This window comes from Hibiscus syriacus, unplaced genomic scaffold (genome assembly GCF_006381635.1).
Source record: "Hibiscus syriacus cultivar Baekdansim isolate YM2019G1 unplaced genomic scaffold, ASM638163v2 tig00012307_pilon, whole genome shotgun sequence".
In the NCBI taxonomy this organism is placed as follows: Eukaryota; Viridiplantae; Streptophyta; class Magnoliopsida; order Malvales; family Malvaceae; genus Hibiscus; species Hibiscus syriacus.
Genome location: NW_024062269.1, coordinates 232,745 through 255,704, shown reverse-complemented (window position 1 = coordinate 255,704; position 22,960 = coordinate 232,745). Strand labels below are relative to the sequence as shown.

Sequence of the window (22,960 nt, the reverse complement as noted above, 5' to 3'; positions counted from 1 at the left end):
AATTAATTCATGTATTTCACGGATATACAAATTAATTATTTAATAAAATTGAACTAAATATAATTTTGTTAATAATTAATTTAAAGACTTAATAAAAAATCAGTGCATAAATTATATTTAAGTTAACTTTAGGCGCCTAAAAGTTTTTTTTCATTCAAAATAGGTTCTTAACGTTTCTATCATTAATCTTTTAAGTGTTTACGCCGTAACGATCGAAGGTAAAGATGGAGGGATGGGGTCTTTTTTAGGATTTTTAAAAAAAATTGGGTCTTTCTGAAAAATAATACTAATATTTCTATGCTTTTTTCAAATTAAAATTTTAAAAGATATTAAAAGTGACAAATGTTAGATAATAGATTTTTAACAGTGATTACAATGTAATCACTTGAAAGAGTAATATTAAAAACGTTAAATATCTATTTTAAGCAACAAAAAAATCTTTTAAATCCTGAAATTAATTAATATAGAAATATAAAATTGAGCAAAAAATTCTTTTAAATACTTAAAATTATACAAATATAAATATAAATTATTATTTTTGCATTAAACCTAATTTAAAATGTAAACAAATTAAATCGAAAGAAGCGGGCTTGGGTTCCGTTGTCACACTATAAAAGGTCTATTTTGGGTGCAAACCTAGGGGTTTTCTACTGAGCCGCTTTAATTTTCTGTTTTCAGTCGTCTCTGCCTTTCTTTGCCAAGGTACTCCTCCTTTCATTGTCCTATTGCTTGCTTGCCTGTAAATTGCAGGAAAAAGAAAAATCGAGTGAGCTATAGTTCCAAGAGTTGGGACTTACCTTGTAAAATATTTAGTGAAAAATTGTTTGAAATCCATAATTTTACTAGCTGATTTTATTTTATTTTATTTCCTTTTCTAGGATACAGCCGGCAATTTAACACATTGAAAACTTTATCTATTTTCAAACTTGTTGAATCTTGGCATTGGTATAATGCATCCATTCTTCTTAAGCTAATTGAGCTATAGTTCCAAGAGTTGGGTCTTACCTTGTAAAATATTTAGTGAAATTAGTAATGTCTTCTTGAAACATATTTATGTTGATTGTATACCTTCATCAGGTTTCTAATTCAATATGATTTGTAATTTTATTTTAATTTGTGGAAATTTGTTTTCACTTTTTTTTATCAACCCTGCAATCTAGATCTCGAAGATGTATACATCGAGGAAGAAGATCCACATAGATAAGGATGTTGAACCAACTGAATTTGAAGAATTAGTTGCCCAGGTTTTGAATAGCTCTAATGTTTGTCTAATTTATAAAGCTCCCGACCCCCAAGAATGTGCAATCCCGGTTTAATTCCATTGTGTGTGCATGTGTTTCTATGACAGGCATTCTTTGATTTGGAGAATACCAACCAGGATCTGAAAAGTGACCTCAAAGATCTTTACATTAACTCTGCAATGTAAGAATGATTCATTGGGATGCAATTGTAAAGTTACTTGCATCTGTCAATCATATGATTAAATGACTTATTCATCTGCAGCCAGATTGATGTTTCTGGGAGCCGGAAAGCTGTTGTTATCCATGTCCCTTACAGATTGAGGAAAGCTTTTCGCAAGGTTCATGTTAAGCTTGTGAGGGAACTTGAAAAGAAATTCAGTGGCAAGGTGAGGAAAGGACTAAGCTACATTTCCTTCAGTTTTGTTTCGTTCTCTGTTATGGAACACTGAGTGGGAGGGCAGTTTGAATGAGAACTTGATGTTGGTATTCAATTTATAATTAAGTACATTGCCATTTTTACAAAAATCATTACTGTTTTTAATTTGTGTGCTCTGCATAAAATACAACTGCTGGGATGCTTCTTTCCAGACTCTTACACATTGCAGTTCCTCGAGAAATTTGACTTGATTTGTCTCTACTGTTCAACACGTTTCTCCGTTGTACTTATAATGATGAGTATCAATCATTCAATTGGTTTTATTGATGAGCATATGTGCATCTTCTTGGTTTTAATCTTTAATTTAGCTTATGCCTATATGATATGATGTGATTCTTATTGCCACCCGAAGGATATTGAGGCCTCCAAAGAAGGGTTCTGCTGTTCAAAGGCCACGTAGCCGCACATTGACTACTGTCCATGAGGCAATGCTAGAAGATATTGTTTTGCCTGGCTGAGATTGTTGGGAAGCGCACCCGATATAGAATTGATGGATCAAAGATAATGAAGGTACGACATTGCTGTTATAATTTGAATTGAGAAATCTTAGTTCATATTCTGTTCAATTGGATGTGTAAAATCATGATTCTTCTTGTCTTTCATAGATCATTGTTATTTTGAATGCTAAATGGTTTTTTTTTCTTTGCTTTCTACAGGTCTCCTTGGACCCCAAGGAACGGAACAACACAGAATACAAGCTTGAAACTTTTTCAGTCGTTTATAGGAAGCTTGCAGGAAAGGATGTTGTGTTTGAGTACCCAGTTACAGAGGCATAAAGAAGGCCTTTTGAAAGATGTAACACCTTCGCTCTGGCCTTTTTACCCCTGAAGCTGGATAAGGGTATTCGAAATTTTGACATCAACATTTATGAGTCTCTGAACTAGCAGAGAGAAGTGTCATGGTTTATTTATTTTCTTTGTTATGTCGTATAATTCACTATGTGGTTTGGCATTTAATGTAGGACTAAAGCCTTTTACCTTTTCACCCCATGAAATCCATTTGTACGAGTTCGACAGCTTTATTGATGAATAGGCTTTGGATGCTTATTTCAAGCTGTACATAGCAGCGAGCTTAACCTGGATAATATTCGTTTTTAAGTACGGGAGCTTTACTTTTTCTATATTAATCTAAATATTCCCAAGATATATCTCCTAAATGATAATTATATATTTACCTATAAGTTGTATTTGATTTCAACAATAATGTTTAATCAACCTTATCTTTAACTATTTAATATTTTAGTTCCTAAAATTAATATGATCATGCCAAAATGTATTAAATGCCTCATAAACTATCATATAACATGCTGTGGTGGCAACACCACTGGAATACTAGGAGCCAAGGATGGTGAATGTTCTTCAAAAGGGAATGGTGGTGGAGCTGTATTTTGGGTTGACGCAGATGAACGAGATGGTGGCAACATCACTGGAATGCTTGGAGCCAAGGATGGTAAGCGTTCCTCAATAGTGAATGGTGGCGGAGCTGTATCATGCGGCGTTGGTTCCATTGAATTAATTGGAGATGAGGAATGTGCATCTCCTTTGGTGGTTCCAGGCACCGGGACAGGCATTAGTGGTGGCAAAGCAGGAGGAGAATGTAAATCTGATTCTGGATTGTCAAGAAAGAAACTTCAATAAAAAGTCTCGAGAACAAGAACTTTTGGTACCGCGAAATGGAAGTTACCGTTAGGCTGAGGTGGCATGCTTGGTGAAAAGCTTCTTTGTTTAACAGCACCAGGGGTTCCTTCTGTAGGCGGAAAACTTGAAAACTCTGCCGGAGATGGGGATGCATTGTGCCCTAAAACAAGCGAAAAAAATATTCAAATTAGTGAACACCAAATTGCATTTCACCATGCAACAATTGGTTTTTACTTATTACAGAATCATGACTGAGGATTGTAACCATGAGATCAAATTGCATTTCATCCTCAATCAATAAAATCCAAGAAGTCAAAAGACACTTGATTCCACAAAACATGGCACAATGCTTTTTGTTGCTAATCATGCTATAAAAAAAACCATTTCTTAGTTAAAAGCTTCCATGAGAACTATTCTTAACATGCAAACTGCAATTCATTCTATAAGATTATGGATTATGCAGATCCATGAAGATGTTGAATCCAAATTCAGTGGATCTAAAACTCTGGAAGTGAGATTTTGCAGACAAAATTCATCAAATTAGAACAGATAATAGTCATAGTAAACAACGATATTTGCGAAAACATTTTAGTTTTTATATCAAATTGTCAAGAAACATAACTTAAACATTTCAATATGCCTATATAAGCTAACCTCGTTAAACTATTCAACTCATTGAACTAATATGTATTAAATTACGATGTTAGTCCTTATAATTTTATTTTTTTAATTTTTAAAAATCCTAAGGTACGGATGGCAATCTGTGTCTGTCCTTACGTGGATGATCATCTGCGCCTTTTATGATGTGACATCAGCTTGTATGACCGCGTCTTGTGAGAAAGAGTGATAGATCGATAAAATTTGATAAAATAATGTCTGAAAAATAATTATTTCTTGTCAGTGTGATTTTTCTATAAAATCGTTCGTTTTTGAAAGTAGGGTAAAAATAATATTTTCTTTCACATCACTTCTTTTTATTAATTTTATAGGTTACATCACCCACTATCCATTTATTGATTTAGAAATCTGCTTTTACTTGTAATATTATATACTTATATTAATAAATTCATTTCTTTTTAAAATACATTCTTGCATATTCTCGATTCAATCTATATGCACTTCAGCAATATTTTTTTAATAAAAGAGAGGTAAAAGTTCAGAGTTGGTAGAGCGCAAGGCTCTTAATTTTGTGGTCGTGAGATCGAGTCTCATGATTGGGAATTCATAATTGGAGGTCTTCTACGGAAGCTGCTCTTAACCTAGCGTTGGGGGCAGCCTACTACCCTACCTCCCCTTATCATATTACATATGAAAATAGGGTCAGCTATTTTTCCCCCCAAAAATATCTCTATGAATGATTACAAGAGAATATCATTAGAGAGCAATCAAATTTTAACTTGATTATACAATTAATTATCATATTAATTTTACATTAATCAAGAATCAAATGGCAAAAGTGCCCAAATAAGGATGTGAGAATGTTTAATTCCAATCTAATGCACTCATCCGATTAATTTCTAATTTAGGGTGTTTTCTACAGGGTTTTGGGATATTTCGGTGTCTTCAGGGTTAAACCAGATTTCTCGGTGTCTGGATAAATTCCATTGTTGAAATCCCAGCGTCTTTAGAAGAAAAAAAAAGTTGACGTTTTTACATAAATATCACTTTAACAGAAATTAATTACTTGTTAGGTATTGTTTAAGAATATTTTACGGATCTAATAAATTTTTAAATATTTTCTATAAAATTATTATTGCATTAAATTACACAATACAATTGTGTCTACCAATTACCACTTGACACTTTCTGATGCGTTTTAATCATTTTAAAATCTTATACGTATAATATATTTTAGGAAACTTTTGAGGGTAAATAATTTAAAATATAAATAATTTTATAAAATATTATGGATCATCATCATTTTGAAAATAATTTTGTAGAATGTGTTGCGCCTTTTTACAAAATTATTTTTCAAAATCCTATAATATACTATAAGTATAGGATTTTGAAAGGGTCAAAAACGCATCAGAAAGTGTCAAGTGGTAATTAGTAGACATAATTGTATTATGTAATTTAATGCAAGAATAATTTTATAAAAAGTATTTAAAATTTTGTTAGATTCGTAAAATATTCTTAAACTGTGTCTAATAAGTAATTAATTTCTGTTAAGGTGATATTTGTGTAAAAATGCCAATTTTTTTCTTAGATTTCAATTAAAGACTCCTAGATATCCCAAGAAAAAATCAACACCCTTAAGATGCCGAGAGATCCCAAAACCCTATAGAAAACACGGATTAATCAGATGAGTGCATTCGATTGGGAATTAAACATTCCCACATCCTTAATTAGGCACTTTTGCCAGAATCAAATGGATGATATTATCTTTAGACCGCAAGAGTATTTAAATTCCATTGTCAAATTATTAATAAACTTTAGAATAAACATTATTTTGTAATCATATTAAATTAATAAAAAAAACTTTCTTCGCCCAAATAAAAAATTAACACAAACTCATGAGTTTACGCAACAAACAACTGATCATAAATATCGCACAATTCAACTTGCAGTAGAGTTGTCTCTCTACTAAAACAAAACAACCAATTATCAAGAGTTTAGACTCCACCTACTAAACCAATTGTAGAACCCATTATGACAACACAATATAATTAAAACATAATTATTCGTGATCCTTCACCGATGTTTCCATAGAATAAGTCAAAGTAATATCTATTTCTATAATATAAAAATTTTGTATCTGGTCAGAAGGAAAATGCTTTTATTCAATTCAAAAAAATAATGCATTAATTCATATTATATGCATATCCCCCTAACTAATACTGTAAAACCTCTGATTAATAGCAAGTGGGTAAAATCTAATCGTTACAAAAATCCTTTGAAAAATATAAATCATTTTAATCAATGTAAAAGTGAAGTAATTTTAATTTACATATTTTTTTAGAGAAAAAAAATACCACTCCTTTTAACTTTGAAAAATATCAACATTATATCCATAATATAACTTCTATAAAAATATATATTTTCACTCACATACTTAATTCATAAGAAGATGAGGATAACAGAGTAGAAAACTATGAGCAGACTACATGATTTTAAAATACAATGCAAAAAAGATAAAGAAAACACGAGAATATAATACAACAAGAAGCACTCACCATAATTAACTGGATAACAAATGATGCATGCGATGTGAGAAACACCTTGTTTGCATGAGGGAAATCAATGCCCCCACTCTAAGCAGCAAAAGAATCTGGAGGTCGAAAACTTGCTTGCAGATACAACACACACTATAAAGTCCAGTAATGCCACAAAATCACCCAACTCCTACTTCTAGATCTCAGTTTGCATACCTGATGCAGATTAAACTCGCAAAAGAACCCAAATCTCATATAGAATACAGCACATTCATCAATGTCTATGTTCATCAAGGCATCTCTTCACTGGTCTTCATCATTGGGGGGTCAACTTCCACACTCGAACACATGCATCCTCGCCGGAGCTCACCACACTGTATTCATCAGTAAAGGCTAATCCATAAACTCCGCCTAAATGAGCTCCCTTTATGGTAATGCGGGTAGATGCAGGCTTGTCAACCTCATAAATTATTACACATGTGTCGAGTGATCCGGTAGCAACCATACTGCTATTGGGTGACCACGCAAGACAGTTAATCCGAGCAGTGTGGTACAACATGTTTTTAAGCTTTACCTGCATAAGAGTGCATAAGAGTATTTGTGAAAAATAAGTCTGACATTACCAAACATTCATTACTCAATGAAAAGAGAAAACGGACTAAGTTTTAAGGTACTAAGGTCCAGTATGCTCAAGGGAAGCCAATAATACATAAGGCCATTAATTCAACACTTGTGTTGCCCTTCAATCTGCTTAAGTCATCTAGAAGAGGGGAATAATACATGCTAGAAAACCCATGAAAAAGTATTAAAGGACATTCATCATTGCAAAATAAAAAAAAGCATACATCATGTTGGCACTGCAGCAACCATGTTCATGTCTCTCTCCACTTTTTGGAGTGTATAAGCATAAATATACAAGATAAAGAAACAGAAAGAGACAGGCAACTAGTAGCGTTTACTGCACAAAATTATATGACATTCAAATGCTAAAAGAACAAACAAATATTGAAATACTAACGAAAATACCTCTCGAGAGACACGGTCCCAGACTATAGCCTCTCGATTTGCATCTCCAGATGCAAACATTGAGAAATCTGGTGAGTAACGTATGACAGTAATTGCACCTCGGTTGTTTCTCAAGCAATGCCTTTTCCTTAAGGGTATCACCCATGATACAAAATATATGCAATTTTCCATTCTGCCCACCAACAATAGCTTCACTTCCATCAGGTGCAACCACTAATGCTGTCACAGTAAAACCAAGGTTAATGGTTGATACCACTTCTGTACCACGCAGCATAACAACGCCCGAGTCAGTTGTAACCAAAGCAAGTCCGGGAGAGAGAAGGGCAAGGCTCAAGTCTTTTGGTTGACTGCCAATACCAACAGAATCTCCATCCCCAAATTGATCCCCATGAAAAGAAATTCTCCATATCTGAGAAAGGAGTACGGAGTACCATTAAAAGGAAAATATTAGAAACAATAGAACCTACACGTATGGAATGTGATGCATAAATGACTTGGTTTAGCATTTTACTAAACAGAAACCAGATCCCATATTCACAGACACAAGGAAAAGAGAAGAAAGAAAAAAGACCATTAACATCCTACAATTACTAGAAGCTATACCTGCTGCTGCTTTTAGATACTAATATTCAGTAACGCAAAAACATACTTCCTCTATTCCAAGTTTTGCACTTTAACTTTATCCTTCTGCTCCATATAGGTTAAATTACTATTTTTCTTTTGGCATAACTTAAAGATATTATACCTAGAGAATTATCACTTAAAAGTTTCATGTCAATTTTAAAACATGATCTTCACATCATAAACAGATAGTCTATATTAATACCCATGTCAAATATATATATTGGACAATTAAAAGAAGATACTAATGTGAGGATGTGCCCTTTGTCATATAGTATAGGGGAAAGCTTACATTCATCTTGAATATGTATCTAGAGGTACATTCTACTTATAAGTAGGATGATGCATAACAAACCTACCGCTCCAAATACAAATGAGAAAATTTATGCCAAAGCCACATAAAAAGCATGTTTTCATCCACCTCCAATAAGAAAAAAATAACAAATTGAAACTTAAATGAATGTTTCATCAGACTAGAAATAAAAAAGATGAGCACCTTATTGTCAAATCCAGATGTAACAATCTCTTCCTCAGCAGCAGCAAAACATTTAATTTGAGAATTATCTTTCCTCTGTAATTTACCACTATATCCTAAACCTTGAACCCATTTAACTATTAGCCCATCATAACTACAAGACAGTATACATTTTGGGTCACTTTTTAGGACAGCTAATGAAGTGATATTCTTCATGTGTCCTGATAAATGAAGTGGCAACTTTTCAAGATTACTAGCGGAGAACAAACTAATTGTAACACCAAGAGAGATGGTGACAAGATGATCATTCTGCCAAAGACATCCAACAAGCATGTCGTCAACTCCATCTGAGCCAGAACATGTCAATGTTTTCTTCAACTTCCCACAACCATCCTCAGAGATATCCCATACTTTTTCTGTCTTATCAGCAGATACTGTCAGCACCTGAAAAATATTAATAAATCTTAAAAAGCATATAACACATAGCATGGTAAGCAATTAAATTGAACTAAAGAAAGGAACATCATGAAAGAACATTGTAACCGCTTTAACTATATTGTAAAGATTGATTCACAAGTCAAAGTTAAATCAATAATGTCTTCTCTATGCAAATACAACGTGCACCAAGGAAAAGTAATAACTACACATCAAGTGCATAAAACATGGGGGGGGAAAGGCAAACCCATTTTACGGATTTCAACTTGATAATACAGTCTTGGTGCCAGTTTATTTTTTATGTTCCTAAGCAACAATAATCCCAAATCTCATGTTGCAGTGATGAGACAATGGAATAGGTGTATATAGCACATACAGTGGAATTTCAACTGCCAAGCAATAAAAGTTCTCATAAGCTCACCTGTTTACCATCAGGACTCCAGCTAACAGAATAAATGCTACCTTTGTGGGGATCTTCAGGCGACAACTCTCCAATCTTCTCCCCACTTTTTCCTTCAAATATAATGCCTTTTTTATCAGAGCTAACAGTGATGAATTTGCTTCCATCTGGAGAAAATCTTACACAATTTACAAAATTGGCATGATCTCTGCAAATAAAAATTGAAGCATTTCAGCCTATGAATTAATACCTGAAATGAAAAAACATACTAAAGATTACATTGTCATAAACACAAAATATTGAAGAGACGTGACTTTATTTTTCTTGCAAAGTTGGGTTATTGTATATGTCGCCAAACATGGAGCAAAATATGAGTGGAGTGTGCATGTCTCTGAGCATGGACACATGCTTGTCTATGTGTGCACATCTCCAAACGAAATTTCTTAGTAAGTTAAAAAAAAGAGCCCATTTTTTATTCTATCCACATTCAGAAGTAAAAGAGATCTTATCAGACCAAAAGTCTTAAGGAAACATATTTATTATAACAAACCTGTGAGATTGCTTGAATTTAAAAGGTGGGCCTTCATAGAAATTCACCAAAAAGTCCTCTCCACAAGTCACAATGCGAAATGGTCTTGTTGGCTTAAAAGCACAACTCAGAACTCGTCTTGAATGACCATCAAACTCACCCACATTAGTGCCTGAATCCCACCTATGCAAGATAATGTTCATCAAGTATTTAATAATAACAACATGAGAACTTTACTGGACAAAGAACACCATTAAGTTTCTTTCTTTTCCTTCGTAATCTACCAAAAATCAAAGCCCAGGATCCTTAGCTACTCTTGCTTCCAAATCATGTGTGTTAAGTAACCCTATTTCCAAACATGTTTGAATTTCTTCAAACTGAGTAGGTAAACATGATTTGGGTTTTATGTGTGATTTGTTATTCGAGCATAGATTTGATACAGATCCCATCTCAAGAAAACTCAGCTTAAGTTTTCTAGCACTCGGAAACAAATGCAATCTTAGGACAGCATCATATTGTTCATTGAAAATGCATAAAACAGTCTTCTCCTTACAACGAATCCATAACATATAAATTCAAATAAAAATACCAGTTTCTTAGTCTGCTTCTAGAATTAAGGCCTCCATTCAAAATATTCAAAACTGAAATAGAAAAAACAACTAACAAAGGATAAGAAAAGGGAGGAATACTCACATAAAAGCGCGAACGAGAGACTTGCCTTTGCCATCACCGGAGGCGACGATCCGCAACCCATCAGGAGACCATTGGAGATCATCGATCCGACCCGACAAAACCTTGAACTCTTTCTTCAAGACGTGTTCGTTGTGGGCCCCCAGATCCTAACAGTGCCGGACACGTCAGCCGAGGCGATCCACTCCCCCGTTCGGCGAGAACCGTGCCACCGTGGCCGGGTACGCATGCTCCCCGTAAACGGAGACGTTGAGTGGATTGTTAAGGTCAAGAATGATGACGGATCTCCCATTCGTGTAAAGAACCCTGTTGGATTTTGGGTCGCCCGAGATCAGGATTCCACGACCCCGCTCTGTTGAGGGCACACAAGCGTAGGTTTCCGCGAGCTCAGGCATTGGGTTTTGGTTTGATTTGATTGGAGAAAATGATAACTGAGAGGGGAAGCAGAGGCGTAGGATTTGAGGCTCAAAGGAAGTGAAGAATGATGGGGAATTTTTTATTATTAGTTTTATATAATTATATTCGCACGTAGTTAAAATAACAGTACTAGATAAGCTGTACAGTTCAAAAGATTGATTAATTTTTTGAAGTGTAAAATACATCAAAGGTCACTGAACTATACTTAAATAATTATTTTAGCCACTAAACTTTAAAAAAATTATAAAATGATCATTTAAACATAATTCAATCACTTAGTGAACTTTACCTTTTAAAAAAATCAGGTAACACCATAATTAGACTTGTGTTGGCCGTTGGGCTGTCAAACCTGCAGAATCGACCAACTCTAGACATGACATTAATCTCGATTCAATTGATCAATAATACTCTTTCCCCTTTTTATACAGAAGGAATGGGAAGATTGCAGATCTGCCATTAAGCCATCAAAATCGCCACATTATCCATTGAAGGAGAGATGAATCCTCCTTTTTTCAACAATAAAGAGTTTGTCTATGTAGGAACACTAGACATCACAACTGGTCTCGATTTCTTCATAAATCAATCCGAGTACTAGTTATAGCATATCGGTGGGTACGAATGCAGCAATCTTTTACTAGAAATGACGACATAAGCACAATTTCTATTCAAAAATGGAAATATTATACAGTGCCTTCTTTTTTTCTTTAAAATAAAAATTCAGTAATAGAACAAATACATCTCTTGCTTACTTCAAATGTAAATAGAGCAACATCACAGGTGAGGCCTTCTCTGCACTGTGAACGTTGACATCATCCTTCTGTTAGCTTCTGTACGAAGGGGGAGGGGGGAAGGAAAGGGTTTGGTGCAAATCACTTTGAATTAACCTCTTCCGAACGGTTAGGGCAAAAACGGGTAACACACCAAGCCAACTATATCCTTCGAAAGCAGATTGGAAGTTTGGATCAAGCATTAAGTGTAGCAACCTTCTCAGATAAGTTATCAACCATCTCTTCAGTGACCTGCAGCATGGAAAATAAATATGGAATAAATACGAGAACTACATAACATTCACTTGGTTCTTACATCAAGAACGGCTTGTCAGTTAACAGTTGAAGCATTATCGTTAACGGTTTTCTTTTCATGCTAAGTTGATGTTAGTTTGTCAGACAGCTTTAGTTAAGAGATGTCTACCTCGTCGTCATTTTTTTCTTTCACAACAACGCACCTGGAGGCACTAATGCTAGCACTCTTCAATAAGCTACGAGCACTAGAGTTTTCTGAACCATCTTGCGACATTGAAGCAGCGTTATTCTCACCATCAACTTGATCATCCTCATCCTTGGAAGCAGGAACTCGCGATCTGTAAATACGATATTCAGGCAAATTAAAATATGACACGTGAACTAGACAGACTAGGTTTGGGGAAGAAATTACGGAACTAACATGATTCCTACAATTTTATGAAGCATACCTAGGCAAAGAAGCATAATGTCTTAGAAGTGGAGTACTTCTTTCACCTTTACCATAATGCTCCTCCAAATGTGCAAATTGTCGTTTGAATCGATCAACGCCACTATTTGATTGAAAAAGAAAAAGAATACCGTTAATTGAAATGCTAGAAGCAACTGTTTTCAACTGAAATTTAGAATTTCCAGACCCCCACCCCCTATATTTCGCTTAAGCACTACATAACTTGAAATGAGGATTTGATCTACAAAACCACTCAAATTTACTAAACTGTATAAGGACAATCTTGGACGTCATATTAAGCAACAAAAAGTTTTTTTTAAAGGATATTAAGCAACAAAAGTTAAGACCTTGGATGTGGGAACCATATCAAAGAATGCCATGGAACTTTTTCTTCCTTCACCCTTATCTCCTGCCAGATGTCCTTTATAGAAAGAGGACCATTCAAGATTGTTGTGGTTACTTCAGTTCGTAGCTTGAGGATTCGGTTTAAATTCCAGCTGTAGTTTACATTTCCTGCCAATTGCCACAGGTTACTAGCCCGTATAACATAGGAATTTATCCAGGCCACCCATAAAGATTTAATGAAAGAACAACATACAGTCCAAAAAATCACCGATGGGGCATCATTAAATGACACTCGGGCAAGCCCAAAATCACATATCTTCAACTTACAGTCAGCATTAGCAAGGATGTTCTTTGGTTTTAAATCTCGATGGAATACATTTGCTGCAGCAATATGAGTAAAGAAACTCAACAAATACAACTAAGAGATGGGGTTAAGGAAGCATTCTGAAAAGCACTGACCTGAGTGTATATACTTCAGACTGCGAAGAAGCTGGTATGAGAAAAACTGGTGATGCTCAGGAGTCAAGTCATCATTGGCCTTAATTACTTGGTGAAGATCAGATTCCATCAACTCAAAAACAACATAAATATCTCTGAATTCTCGTCGAGATGGAGGGAGCATACAATGCTTTATTTCTACAATATCAGGATGTCGAAGCAACCGCAGCAACTTGATTTCTCTCAAAATCCTTGTCGCGTCAGAGACATGCTCAAAGACATCATTGATCTTTTTTATTGCAACCTTTTCACCCGTGTGGTTGTCAATCGCAGAAGCAACAACCCCATAACTTCCTTTCCCAATGATCTCGTGAATTTGATATCGGCTTCCCTCTCCATATTCAGTGAAAAAATCTGTTTCAAGTCCGCCCTGAATAGCACCATTGTTTAGAAACACCAAAAGTCCTATTCAGAAACAAGGAACAAAATGGAGAGGGACAACAAGAGATGCATGTATTGAAAAGATAGATTAACGACTTTTATCTTTCTATATTGATGATGCTATAATAAATACAATAAAATAACATGTAAAAGTGCAAACTGGCTAAAAGCAGAGTGAAAACCATCACAAGTAACCTTAGATGCATCCTCTGAATAACAATAGCTAATAGACTGCCAACATGATAGGAACAAGGTTCTCTTCATACCTTGAAGCAGCCAGTATAAATAAATTTAAACATGTATTCTGAAAGGGTCGTTGCCCCTTACTTTACCACGTTGAAATAAGATTCAGATAAGAAAAGTAGATCAACAACTCAAGTCACAGCAATGCACTTGGTTTCCAAATTATACAATAAAAAGATAATGCTAATGAAGATGCTAAGGGCAATTATATGGTATCATTGAAATAGTAGATTGTGTATGAAAGAAGAAAATAAGTACAAAAAAAACTCCATATTCTAAAAAATACCGGTGGATTGACTTTATCCAGTTGCTAATGGCAACTTACATTACTTACCCATAAGTCGTATTAAACATACATTACTTACCCATAAGTCGTATTAAACAAGACGGTCTGAAAACGATAAGGATCGTAAAAGAAATATCCCATTATTATACAAATTGAAATTTGGTTTTAAAATTTTTTGAATTATCAAAGGGGATCATTTTGCTATTTTTTGGTATTGAATTATCAAGCAGGATCATTTTCTAAAATTTGAGTCCAAGCCTCTAAAAACTAGTCATCTCGATGCAGTTAATATGTGTGTGTATATAAAATTGTCTAGTTTTAAAGTGCATCTAGATGATTCGTCACAAACAAACAAAAAATGCAAACCCAAGATTTTGTTTCTTAAATGAAAAAGGAAAACAGGAAAATACCTTTTTCTGAGAACCCATGGAAGCAATAAGGAGGTTGGGAACTTTGATGAGATCGAGGGAAGAATAGTCGAAATCCTAAAGGAGTTGTTGTTTGTGAATCAGAGATGGAGTTAGCGTAGAAGCTGAATGATGATGGTCATCCGAGATAATGTTATTATTGTTGTTGTTTTCAGTATTATTATTAGAGGAAAAAGAAGGGATGGTGAAATGGCGACATGGGAACAGTCAAGAAGAACGTGTGCCACTTGCCCCCAACTACTCTTTCCTTCGATCCTCAGCCAATCAACTCCAGCGTTGCCCGATTCCCATTCCTGTTTTCATTCTTCTCCTCTTGTATTATCCACCTCTTCTTACATTCATGTTATATACATATATAAAGAAATTTTACCTTCTCTTTCCCCCGATCGATCCGGAAAAACAAAGGGGGCGACGACCCCTGGCCAGATAAATTTTCCCACTGAAAAGTGAAAGCTGGAAAAATACAAGAATATTCAAAGTTCAAACTAGTCTTTATTTTTGGGTAAAGTACACCATGGTTCACTGAACTATTATTACATGATTATTTTGTTCACTATACTTTTGACAATTATAAAATAATTATTGGAAATTTTAACTATTAAAAAATTGTCATTAAATTTTATTAAACAGTTAAAGCATCATCATTAGTTTTATAAGAATTTTATAATTATTATAACGATGTTTTATAACAACCCAATAAAATTAATAATTATTTTATAAATTTAAATGTTTAATGATCAAAATAATGATTTTAACATAATTTTTACTCTTAATTTTTTTATTTAAGGAGAAATTGGTAGGTGAAGTAGAGAGAGAGAGAGAGAGAGAAATGTACATACTGGATTTACTACTTAGATGAAATCTCTCAAATACAATCATATGGTGATTTTGTTGATTTAATTGTAACATTCAATTCGATTGCACATTTTATTTCTTATACGTTAGATTCTGGTTTCTGAAAATAAGTGTCTCAGCACTCTAATTAGTCCACCGCTTCGGTCAAATTATCATTTCGTTAATCTTAGAAATAATTAAACAAACAATACCATTAGATTAGACAAGAAAAGCACGTTGTTTTTAGTATTTACTATAACCAATAGAAGCATAGAGTTACATTTGCTTGTTTGTTGAAAATATGAAGTATTTTTTACCATATATATAACTATTGAGTTGGGTAGCACAAGACTTAATATTAAGTTCAAGTTTTATCTTTAAATGATTCTTTTGAAATATAAATATTAGCATTTAAATTATTTTAAAAGAATAAATATTTATATAAACGTTAATATAATTATAATAATTAAATTTAAACCCAAAAAAAATCAAATGTATATGGTAAAGATAGGAAATTAATTATGTCGTTTTGCTATGTATGGCAATAAAATAAAAGTTTAGGTTTTATTTCTATTTGATAGTAGATATTATCTTTCCATGTAAAAAACCAAATCGATTGCATGATAACAGTAAATAACAAAAGATTCCTATCAGCTTCTGCCCAACATTAGAGAGTCGCACTGATGAACATGATGAAAAATAAATAAAATAAAGGACGTTCGAAAAGAATATTTATTTGCTGCCAGCAGAAGAGATGCAAATTCTGGCTGAGATTCAACTATTATTATCTGAGCAGACAAAGCAGCCATGATGGAGAATCAGGCGATGGCAATCTAAGGCATCGATTTGTGTGACCTTCAATTAGCCGCATCTCGGCTGTAGAACTGGTCAAGAGTTTTCGCTGGTATACGGTGGAGAAGTTTGCCAGGAAATATGCGATGCAGTGTCCACGCCAGATCAAGTGACTGAAAGATGTTGCGGGTGTCGTATGCTCCTTGGGTCACAAATTTCCTCTCAAATTTATTCAAGAACTCCAAGTAGAGCTGTTATATATTCAAGGCCATCGTATTATGTTCGTTCTAAGAAATTACTCGACCGAACAATGGTGCAAGAAAATTGACGGAGAAGTGGGAAATAAAGTATAACCAGATCCTCTGAAGAAAGAGCTTCTTCACCAACCACGGCTTTCATGGCCTGAACATCCTTCCCAATGGAAAATTTTGCATACGACTGAAAGTTCAGGTGTCCAGAAACAACATTAGATAGATTTCTTTATATCAAATAAATTGTCAAAATTATGCCACTATAAGACCTGGTTAGACACATCAGCATGATCTCGGAGCCGCCGTCCCCTCACCAATAGCACTCTACCAAACAAAAAAAGAACCATTACACTCCATAGCAAGTCATGATTTGTACATCTCGGCTGAGGCTAGACTATACTCCAGCATAATCAAGAGCTTGAACAAATGAGTGCAACCCTCACCTTCATCAGACGAGACAGCGAGGGAAGAACATTGATTGGTGGGTATATCTGTCCAATTCAGAAAGGCAAAGAATTTATAAATTGACATAGATCAACTACAACCACTATATGAAGAAGAAAATCATATGCACAAAAATCCACTTTGAAAACAGGTATGTTCAACCAGGGTAAGGATGGAGGAGATGCAGCTCCTATGTAAAATACCATATCAGAAATAAAATTATGTGCACAAATTTATGAGAAGCAAGGTGATAATTTGTGGACCTACATAACTTCAAGATACACAAGCTGATATCTTTGTAAAGACTAGTTTTGAAATTACCTGTCTACTATAGAGCTGTCTGTCAATGTACATTTGCCCCTCTGTGATATATCCGGTAATATCCGGAGTGGGATGAGTAATATCTGTCAAAACAATAAAAAAAAATATGCCAACAAAGCATTTTTTTTTGTCTTGTGCAAAATTGTGATGTAGTTAAAAGATGCATTACCATCATTTGGCATAGTAAGAATTGGAATTTGTGTGATGGAACCCTTTCTCCCTTCAATTCGTCCAGCACGCTCATATATTGTGGCCAAATCTGTAAACATGTACCCTGGATATCCACGTCTTCCAGGTACTTCTTCTCTGGCAGCGGACACCTGCAGTAGCAATAGTATTTTGTCTCACACAAACGCACAATTTCTATACAACCTCATAAATTTAGATAATTAAAAACAATAAGCTTGTAGCATTTACATAAAGCTTTTTGGGAGCTGTTCCATCCCCTAAACGAATATTAACTATTTCTTGAAACTTAGGGCTGTATATGAATTTAACTCAAACATTATTTGTTTAGTTGGTCTGGTAGAAGCACTTTGAAATGCTCTTGATCTTTTAATTTAGTTTGGTTCTAAGTTCAGTTGAATTTTGTTAATACTCGGCATTCTCTAGCTCTTCTAAAAGTGTTAGTAATGATCATAATTCACAACTCCTCTTTTATAAGGCTTAAACTGATAAGAATTTGTTCTCGGGGCTGTATATCTTATGTTACGATAGTGTTGGTCTTTTTTTGTTCACCCTACCCTTTCTATGATAAGCTATGTGTTGTCTTTTATAAATTGATTTGGTTGGCTCCTGTGTAAATCTGCAAACACACATGGAAAGGAAAATGTCATGAAATCTCTGTATCACAAGAAACTGAAACTAATCAAATCATAATTTTTAAAGAGTTATGGAGCTATAGAGATTTCTTCACATTTGCCTTTCCGTCCAGATGACATGAAGCTTCTGTGTGAATGTCAACCCAGAATAATATTCTATGGATATATCTTCTGTGTATTGATTTTGCAGCTCTGCTTTTCAGGTTGTCCTGACTTCGCTGATGGTAATATGGAGCTCACGATTTGCACTATATCTCCTTATTAGGTATGATAGTGTGAAAGTTTGTCTCTCCCCCTCCCTCCCCTGGATATTTGATGATTAAGCTTTTGATTACCATACCCCATGAATGATGTCCCTTCTTTCTCCTTATTAGGAATGCTGTTCTTTGGTTTTCAGAAACATAAGGCAAATAGTTGGCATGCTACTTTTTAACTGCCAAATGTTCCATATCATCTTTATCTCACTGATTGTGACTCTTGTGGAATCTGTCCATACACTGTCCAATGAATGCCTTTGTGTGTGTTGTCGTAACCGGTTTTCGTCCGGGCACGAAATATTACTTGGCGGGAAAATTGATGTAAATAAATGGTTTTGAAAATAATTTGGGAGTCGTCATCGGCCTTTTGGGTCAGGTTGGTCGAATACCTAAAAAATATCTTTTAAAAGAGTTTTTAAGAAAACATCAATTAAAAGATAAACTGATCTGCGTTTTAACCAAAAATTCGTTCTTTTTAATAATAAAAGGGATTCGTGGTCGGTTACGTTTAGGGAAGGATTAGCACCCTACAATGCCCAAATTGGTACTTTTAATTATAAATTGTCTCTATTATTAGAAATTTAAAAATTCAAAATATATTTAATTTATAATCCTATGAAGAAATATATTAATTTAATATATTTAAATAAAGAAATTTAAAAATTCAAAATATATTTAATTTATAATCCTATTATTTCAAAATTATGATTATGAAGAAATATATTAATTTAAATATATTTATAAATAAAATATTTATGTATTTAGAAATATCAGAAAAGGACTTCTAGCTGTCGTAACCGGTTTTCGTCCGGGCACGAAATATTAAAATTTGGTGGGGAAAATATTAATAAAATTTTGAAAATAATTTGGGAGTCGCCATCGACCTTTTTGGATCAGGTAGGTCGAATACCTAAAATTATTTTTTTTAAAGAGTTTTAAGAAAACATCAAAAAAATTGAACTGATCTGCGTTTTATAACCAAAAATTTATTCTTTTTAATAATAAAAGGGATTCGTGGTCGGTTACGTTTAGGGAAGGATTAGCACCCCTCAACGCCCAAAATTGGTACTTTTTAATTATAAATTGTCTCTTTAAAAATTCAAAAATATATTTATTTATAATTTATAATTTTAAAATTGTAAAAAAATATTTATTTAAAAATATCAGAAAAGAACTTCTAGTGCCTTAAGACACTCTTTTCTTTGATATTGATAATATTAATTTAAATAATATTGTTTTAATTTTAAAACATCAGAATAGGATCCAGTTGTATTAAGACTGTCCTTTTCTTCGATATTAAAAAATAAATATTAAGAGTTAATATTTATTATATATTTATGAATATATATCAAAATAGTTAACAATATAATAAAATATATTCTATTAAACAATATTTTAAAAACAATAAATAATAAAGACATATAAAATTAATACTAATTTATAAAATAAACTAATTACTAATTATTAATTAATTATAGGTTTAAATATATTTTTTTTATTTAATAATTAAGACCAAAATAAACTTATCTAAAATTCAAATTTTATAATAAAATAGATTAAAAGTATGAACTAGGACTAAAAAAATATTATTTATTAAAATTAAGGGATTAAATCAGTCATTTATCCTAATATATTATTTTAATTAAAAGACTAAAATGAATAAAATTAAAATTTAAAGACCGAATTAAAATTCGTATAAATTCGTTTAGTGACCAAAATGTAAAGTTTACAAATATGAAGGACTGCGGAAGGGATTTAACTATTTTGTAATTACGCGCATAGTCCTTCCCAAAACGACGTCGTTCGGGAAGGACTATAAATCCAAATCGGCTGGCCCGAAGGGCCAACCATTTCATTCCTCATTTCCTTCTCTCTCTCTAAACCGAGAGAGTTTTAAACTCTCTGCCTTCTCTCTATCGTTGGTATAGTTTTTTGTTTTTCTTTTCTTGTTTTTTTTTTTCTCTCGGTTCTGTTTCTTTTTCTGTCCCCTTTCTTTTTTTCTTCGCAGGTGGGTGGTGGCTTTTATAGCCACCACCGGTGTTCGTCTCGGACCGGTCCGAAGAGGGGGCTTCGGTGAGTCACCGGACTACCAGTGGTGACTCCCGTAGCCTTGGCGTGGACGGCCGGCGTTGATCTTCTGGAAGCATCATTCGGGACGTGGCAGCGGCGGAGGCGGTGAGGGCTTCTGGAAGCAGCAGCAGCGGCGGCCGCGTGGCCCTAGGGTATCATACCCTAGGGTTTGTGCTGGATGAGTGTGGGCCGTTGGATCTCTCAGATCCAACGGCTGTGATGAGGCGGCTGAGGATGATTAGGGTTAGGAAACCCTAACTGGAAACCTAAACATTAGGGTTTTAGTTAGTTTTGGACCGGTTCTGGTTGGTTTGTAACTGGACCGGTCCAGTTGTAATTGGGCCTGTAAATATTATTATGTATTTAATATTTAATGTAAATTAATAATAATAATAATAATGATAATAATAATAATAATAATAATGATAATAATAATAATAATAATAATATTAATAATGATAATAATAATAATAATAATAATAATAATAATAATATTAATAATGATAATATAATAATAATAATAATAATAATAATAATAATAATAATATAATATGGATAAAAAATTTAGTATCTTCAGCTGCCCCTCTTTGCTCATTCTTGTGTTAACAAGAATAGGGCAAAGATAAAAAGATAATAAAATTTTTATCCATTTGACTTTACTTTGATCATTATGGAGATATTGAATAAATTCTTCTTTTTCTCCAAATAAGTTCTTCTTATATGAACTTTCTGCTGGGGTTGATGATGACCTCCTTTTTTGTGATAGAGTCATTCAAAAGGTGAATAAGCTCTTGATGAGTTCTTCTCATTATGAACTTTTTTCCTTCTTCAGATGAGTTCTTCTCATTATGAACTTTACCTGGTAATGTTGATCCATCAACTGATGAATTCAAGCAAAAGGTTGAACAAATTCTTCTCATTATGAACTTCTCTTCCTTTTCAGATGACGAGTTCTTCTCATTATGAACTTCCTCTGGAAATGATGATCCATCAATTGATGAATTCAAGCAAAGGTTGAACAAATTCTTCTCATTATGAACTTCTTCTTCCTTCTTCAGATGACGAGTTCTTCTCATTATGAACTCTTCTCTGGAAATGATGATCCATCAATTTGATGAATTCAAGCAAAAGGTTGAACAAATTCTTTCATTATGAACTTCTTCTTCTTCTTCAGATGATGAGTTCTTCTCATTATGAACTTCCTCTGGAAATGATGATCCATCAATTTGATGAATTCAAGCAAAAGGTTGAACAAATTCTTCTCATTATGAATTCTTCCTTTCAGATGATGAGTTCTTCTCATTATGAACTCTTCCTCTGGAAATGATGATCCATCAATTTGATGAATTCAAGCAAAAGGTTGAACAAATTCTTCATTATGAACTTCTTCCTTCTTCAGATGATGAGTTCTTCTCATTATGAACTCTTCCTCTGGAAAGAATGATCCATCAAATTGATGAATTTGAATCTTTGCTAAAATCTTTGAAATTCCTGTTAAAAATTCAACAAGAAAAAAATGAATGAAAATGCACCTATTTTTGTAAACACCTAAAATATGATGCATGAATGTTAAGTTATTTGATTTCAGATTGGTGAACTGAATATTTCTTCAGTTGTAGAAACCCAATAAATCTTTCTTCTTCAAATCAGAGAATCTATCCTCTTTGACAAATGTAGAGGTAGATATAATGTCACAAAAATTTCTTGAGAATAAAACTCAATTGTATAAGCTCTTGAAAAGCTTGCATTCAGGCAACATGTTGATTCTGATAACAGCTCATCTGATTATGAAGTGGCCTTTCAAAGATGACTTCACAGATATCGATATTTCTTTTAATACCAAGAAATCTTGAATTCTGATGAAGAAAATAAACTGTTATACTTGACAAGAATGGGATTCTCGAGTGCTGAAACTTCAATATCCATGTAGAAATGTGGTCCAGATTCATCAATTATAAAATTGATAAATTTTATACGTGCTGCTCAAATGACTAAAGCTGCTGATGCACTTCTTCGGATCAAATAACTCAAAGAACACTTCCAGAAGATGCTATTGGCAAATTTATTTTCTAAATTCAATGCTTGATTATGTCCAATCAAATCAGATAACTCAAAGAACACTTCCAGAAAATGCTATGTTCTTCTAACCAGATCAGATAACTCAAAGAACACTTCCAGAAGATGCTATGTTCTGTCCAACCAGATCAGATAACTCAAAGAACACTTCCAGAAGATGCTATGTTCTGTCTAACCAGATCAGATAACTCAAAGAACACTTCCAGAAGATGCTATGTTCTGTCCAACCAGATCAGATAACTCAAAGAACACTTCCAGAAGATGCTATGTTCTGTCCAACCAGATCAGATAACTCAAAGAACACTTCCAGAAGATGCTTTGTTCTTCTAACCAGATCAGATAACTCAAAGAACACTTCCAGAAGATGCTATGTTCTTCCAACCA

General features: G+C 33.7%; 1 protein-coding gene and 3 pseudogenes across 1 annotated transcript; 1 reads left to right on the top strand and 3 right to left on the bottom strand.

Annotated features, from left to right (window-relative positions):
- The first annotated feature begins 1,146 nt into the window (after positions 1 to 1,146).
- LOC120205168 lies at positions 1,147 to 2,646 on the top strand (annotated as a pseudogene).
- A 3,765-nt stretch (positions 2,647 to 6,411) lies between these two features.
- LOC120205166 lies at positions 6,412 to 12,666 on the bottom strand (annotated as a pseudogene).
- LOC120205167 (mitogen-activated protein kinase 9-like) lies at positions 11,772 to 14,932 on the bottom strand. Its single transcript, XM_039205081.1, has 6 exons — positions 14,693 to 14,932; positions 13,334 to 13,742; positions 12,877 to 13,255; positions 12,531 to 12,632; positions 12,259 to 12,419; positions 11,772 to 12,087 (listed from the first exon to the last, which is right to left on the bottom strand). Exons 1-6 carry the CDS (start codon positions 14,708 to 14,710, stop codon positions 12,071 to 12,073), a joined length of 1,086 nt encoding a protein of 361 aa, XP_039061012.1. The 5' UTR covers positions 14,711 to 14,932; the 3' UTR covers positions 11,772 to 12,070.
- Positions 14,933 to 16,285: 1,353 nt separating this feature from the next.
- LOC120205150 lies at positions 16,286 to 17,957 on the bottom strand (annotated as a pseudogene).
- Between the last annotated feature and the right edge of the window lie 5,003 nt (positions 17,958 to 22,960).

Coding starts and splice junctions, on each gene's coding strand:
- LOC120205167 (XM_039205081.1), bottom strand. Junction 13,256..13,333: donor TCTGAAGTATATACACTCAG/GTCAGTGCTTTT, acceptor ATATTGCTGCAG/CAAATGTATTCCATCGAGAT. Junction 12,633..12,876: donor ATATGGTTCCCACATCCAAG/GTCTTAACTTTT, acceptor TCAATCAAATAG/TGGCGTTGATCGATTCAAAC.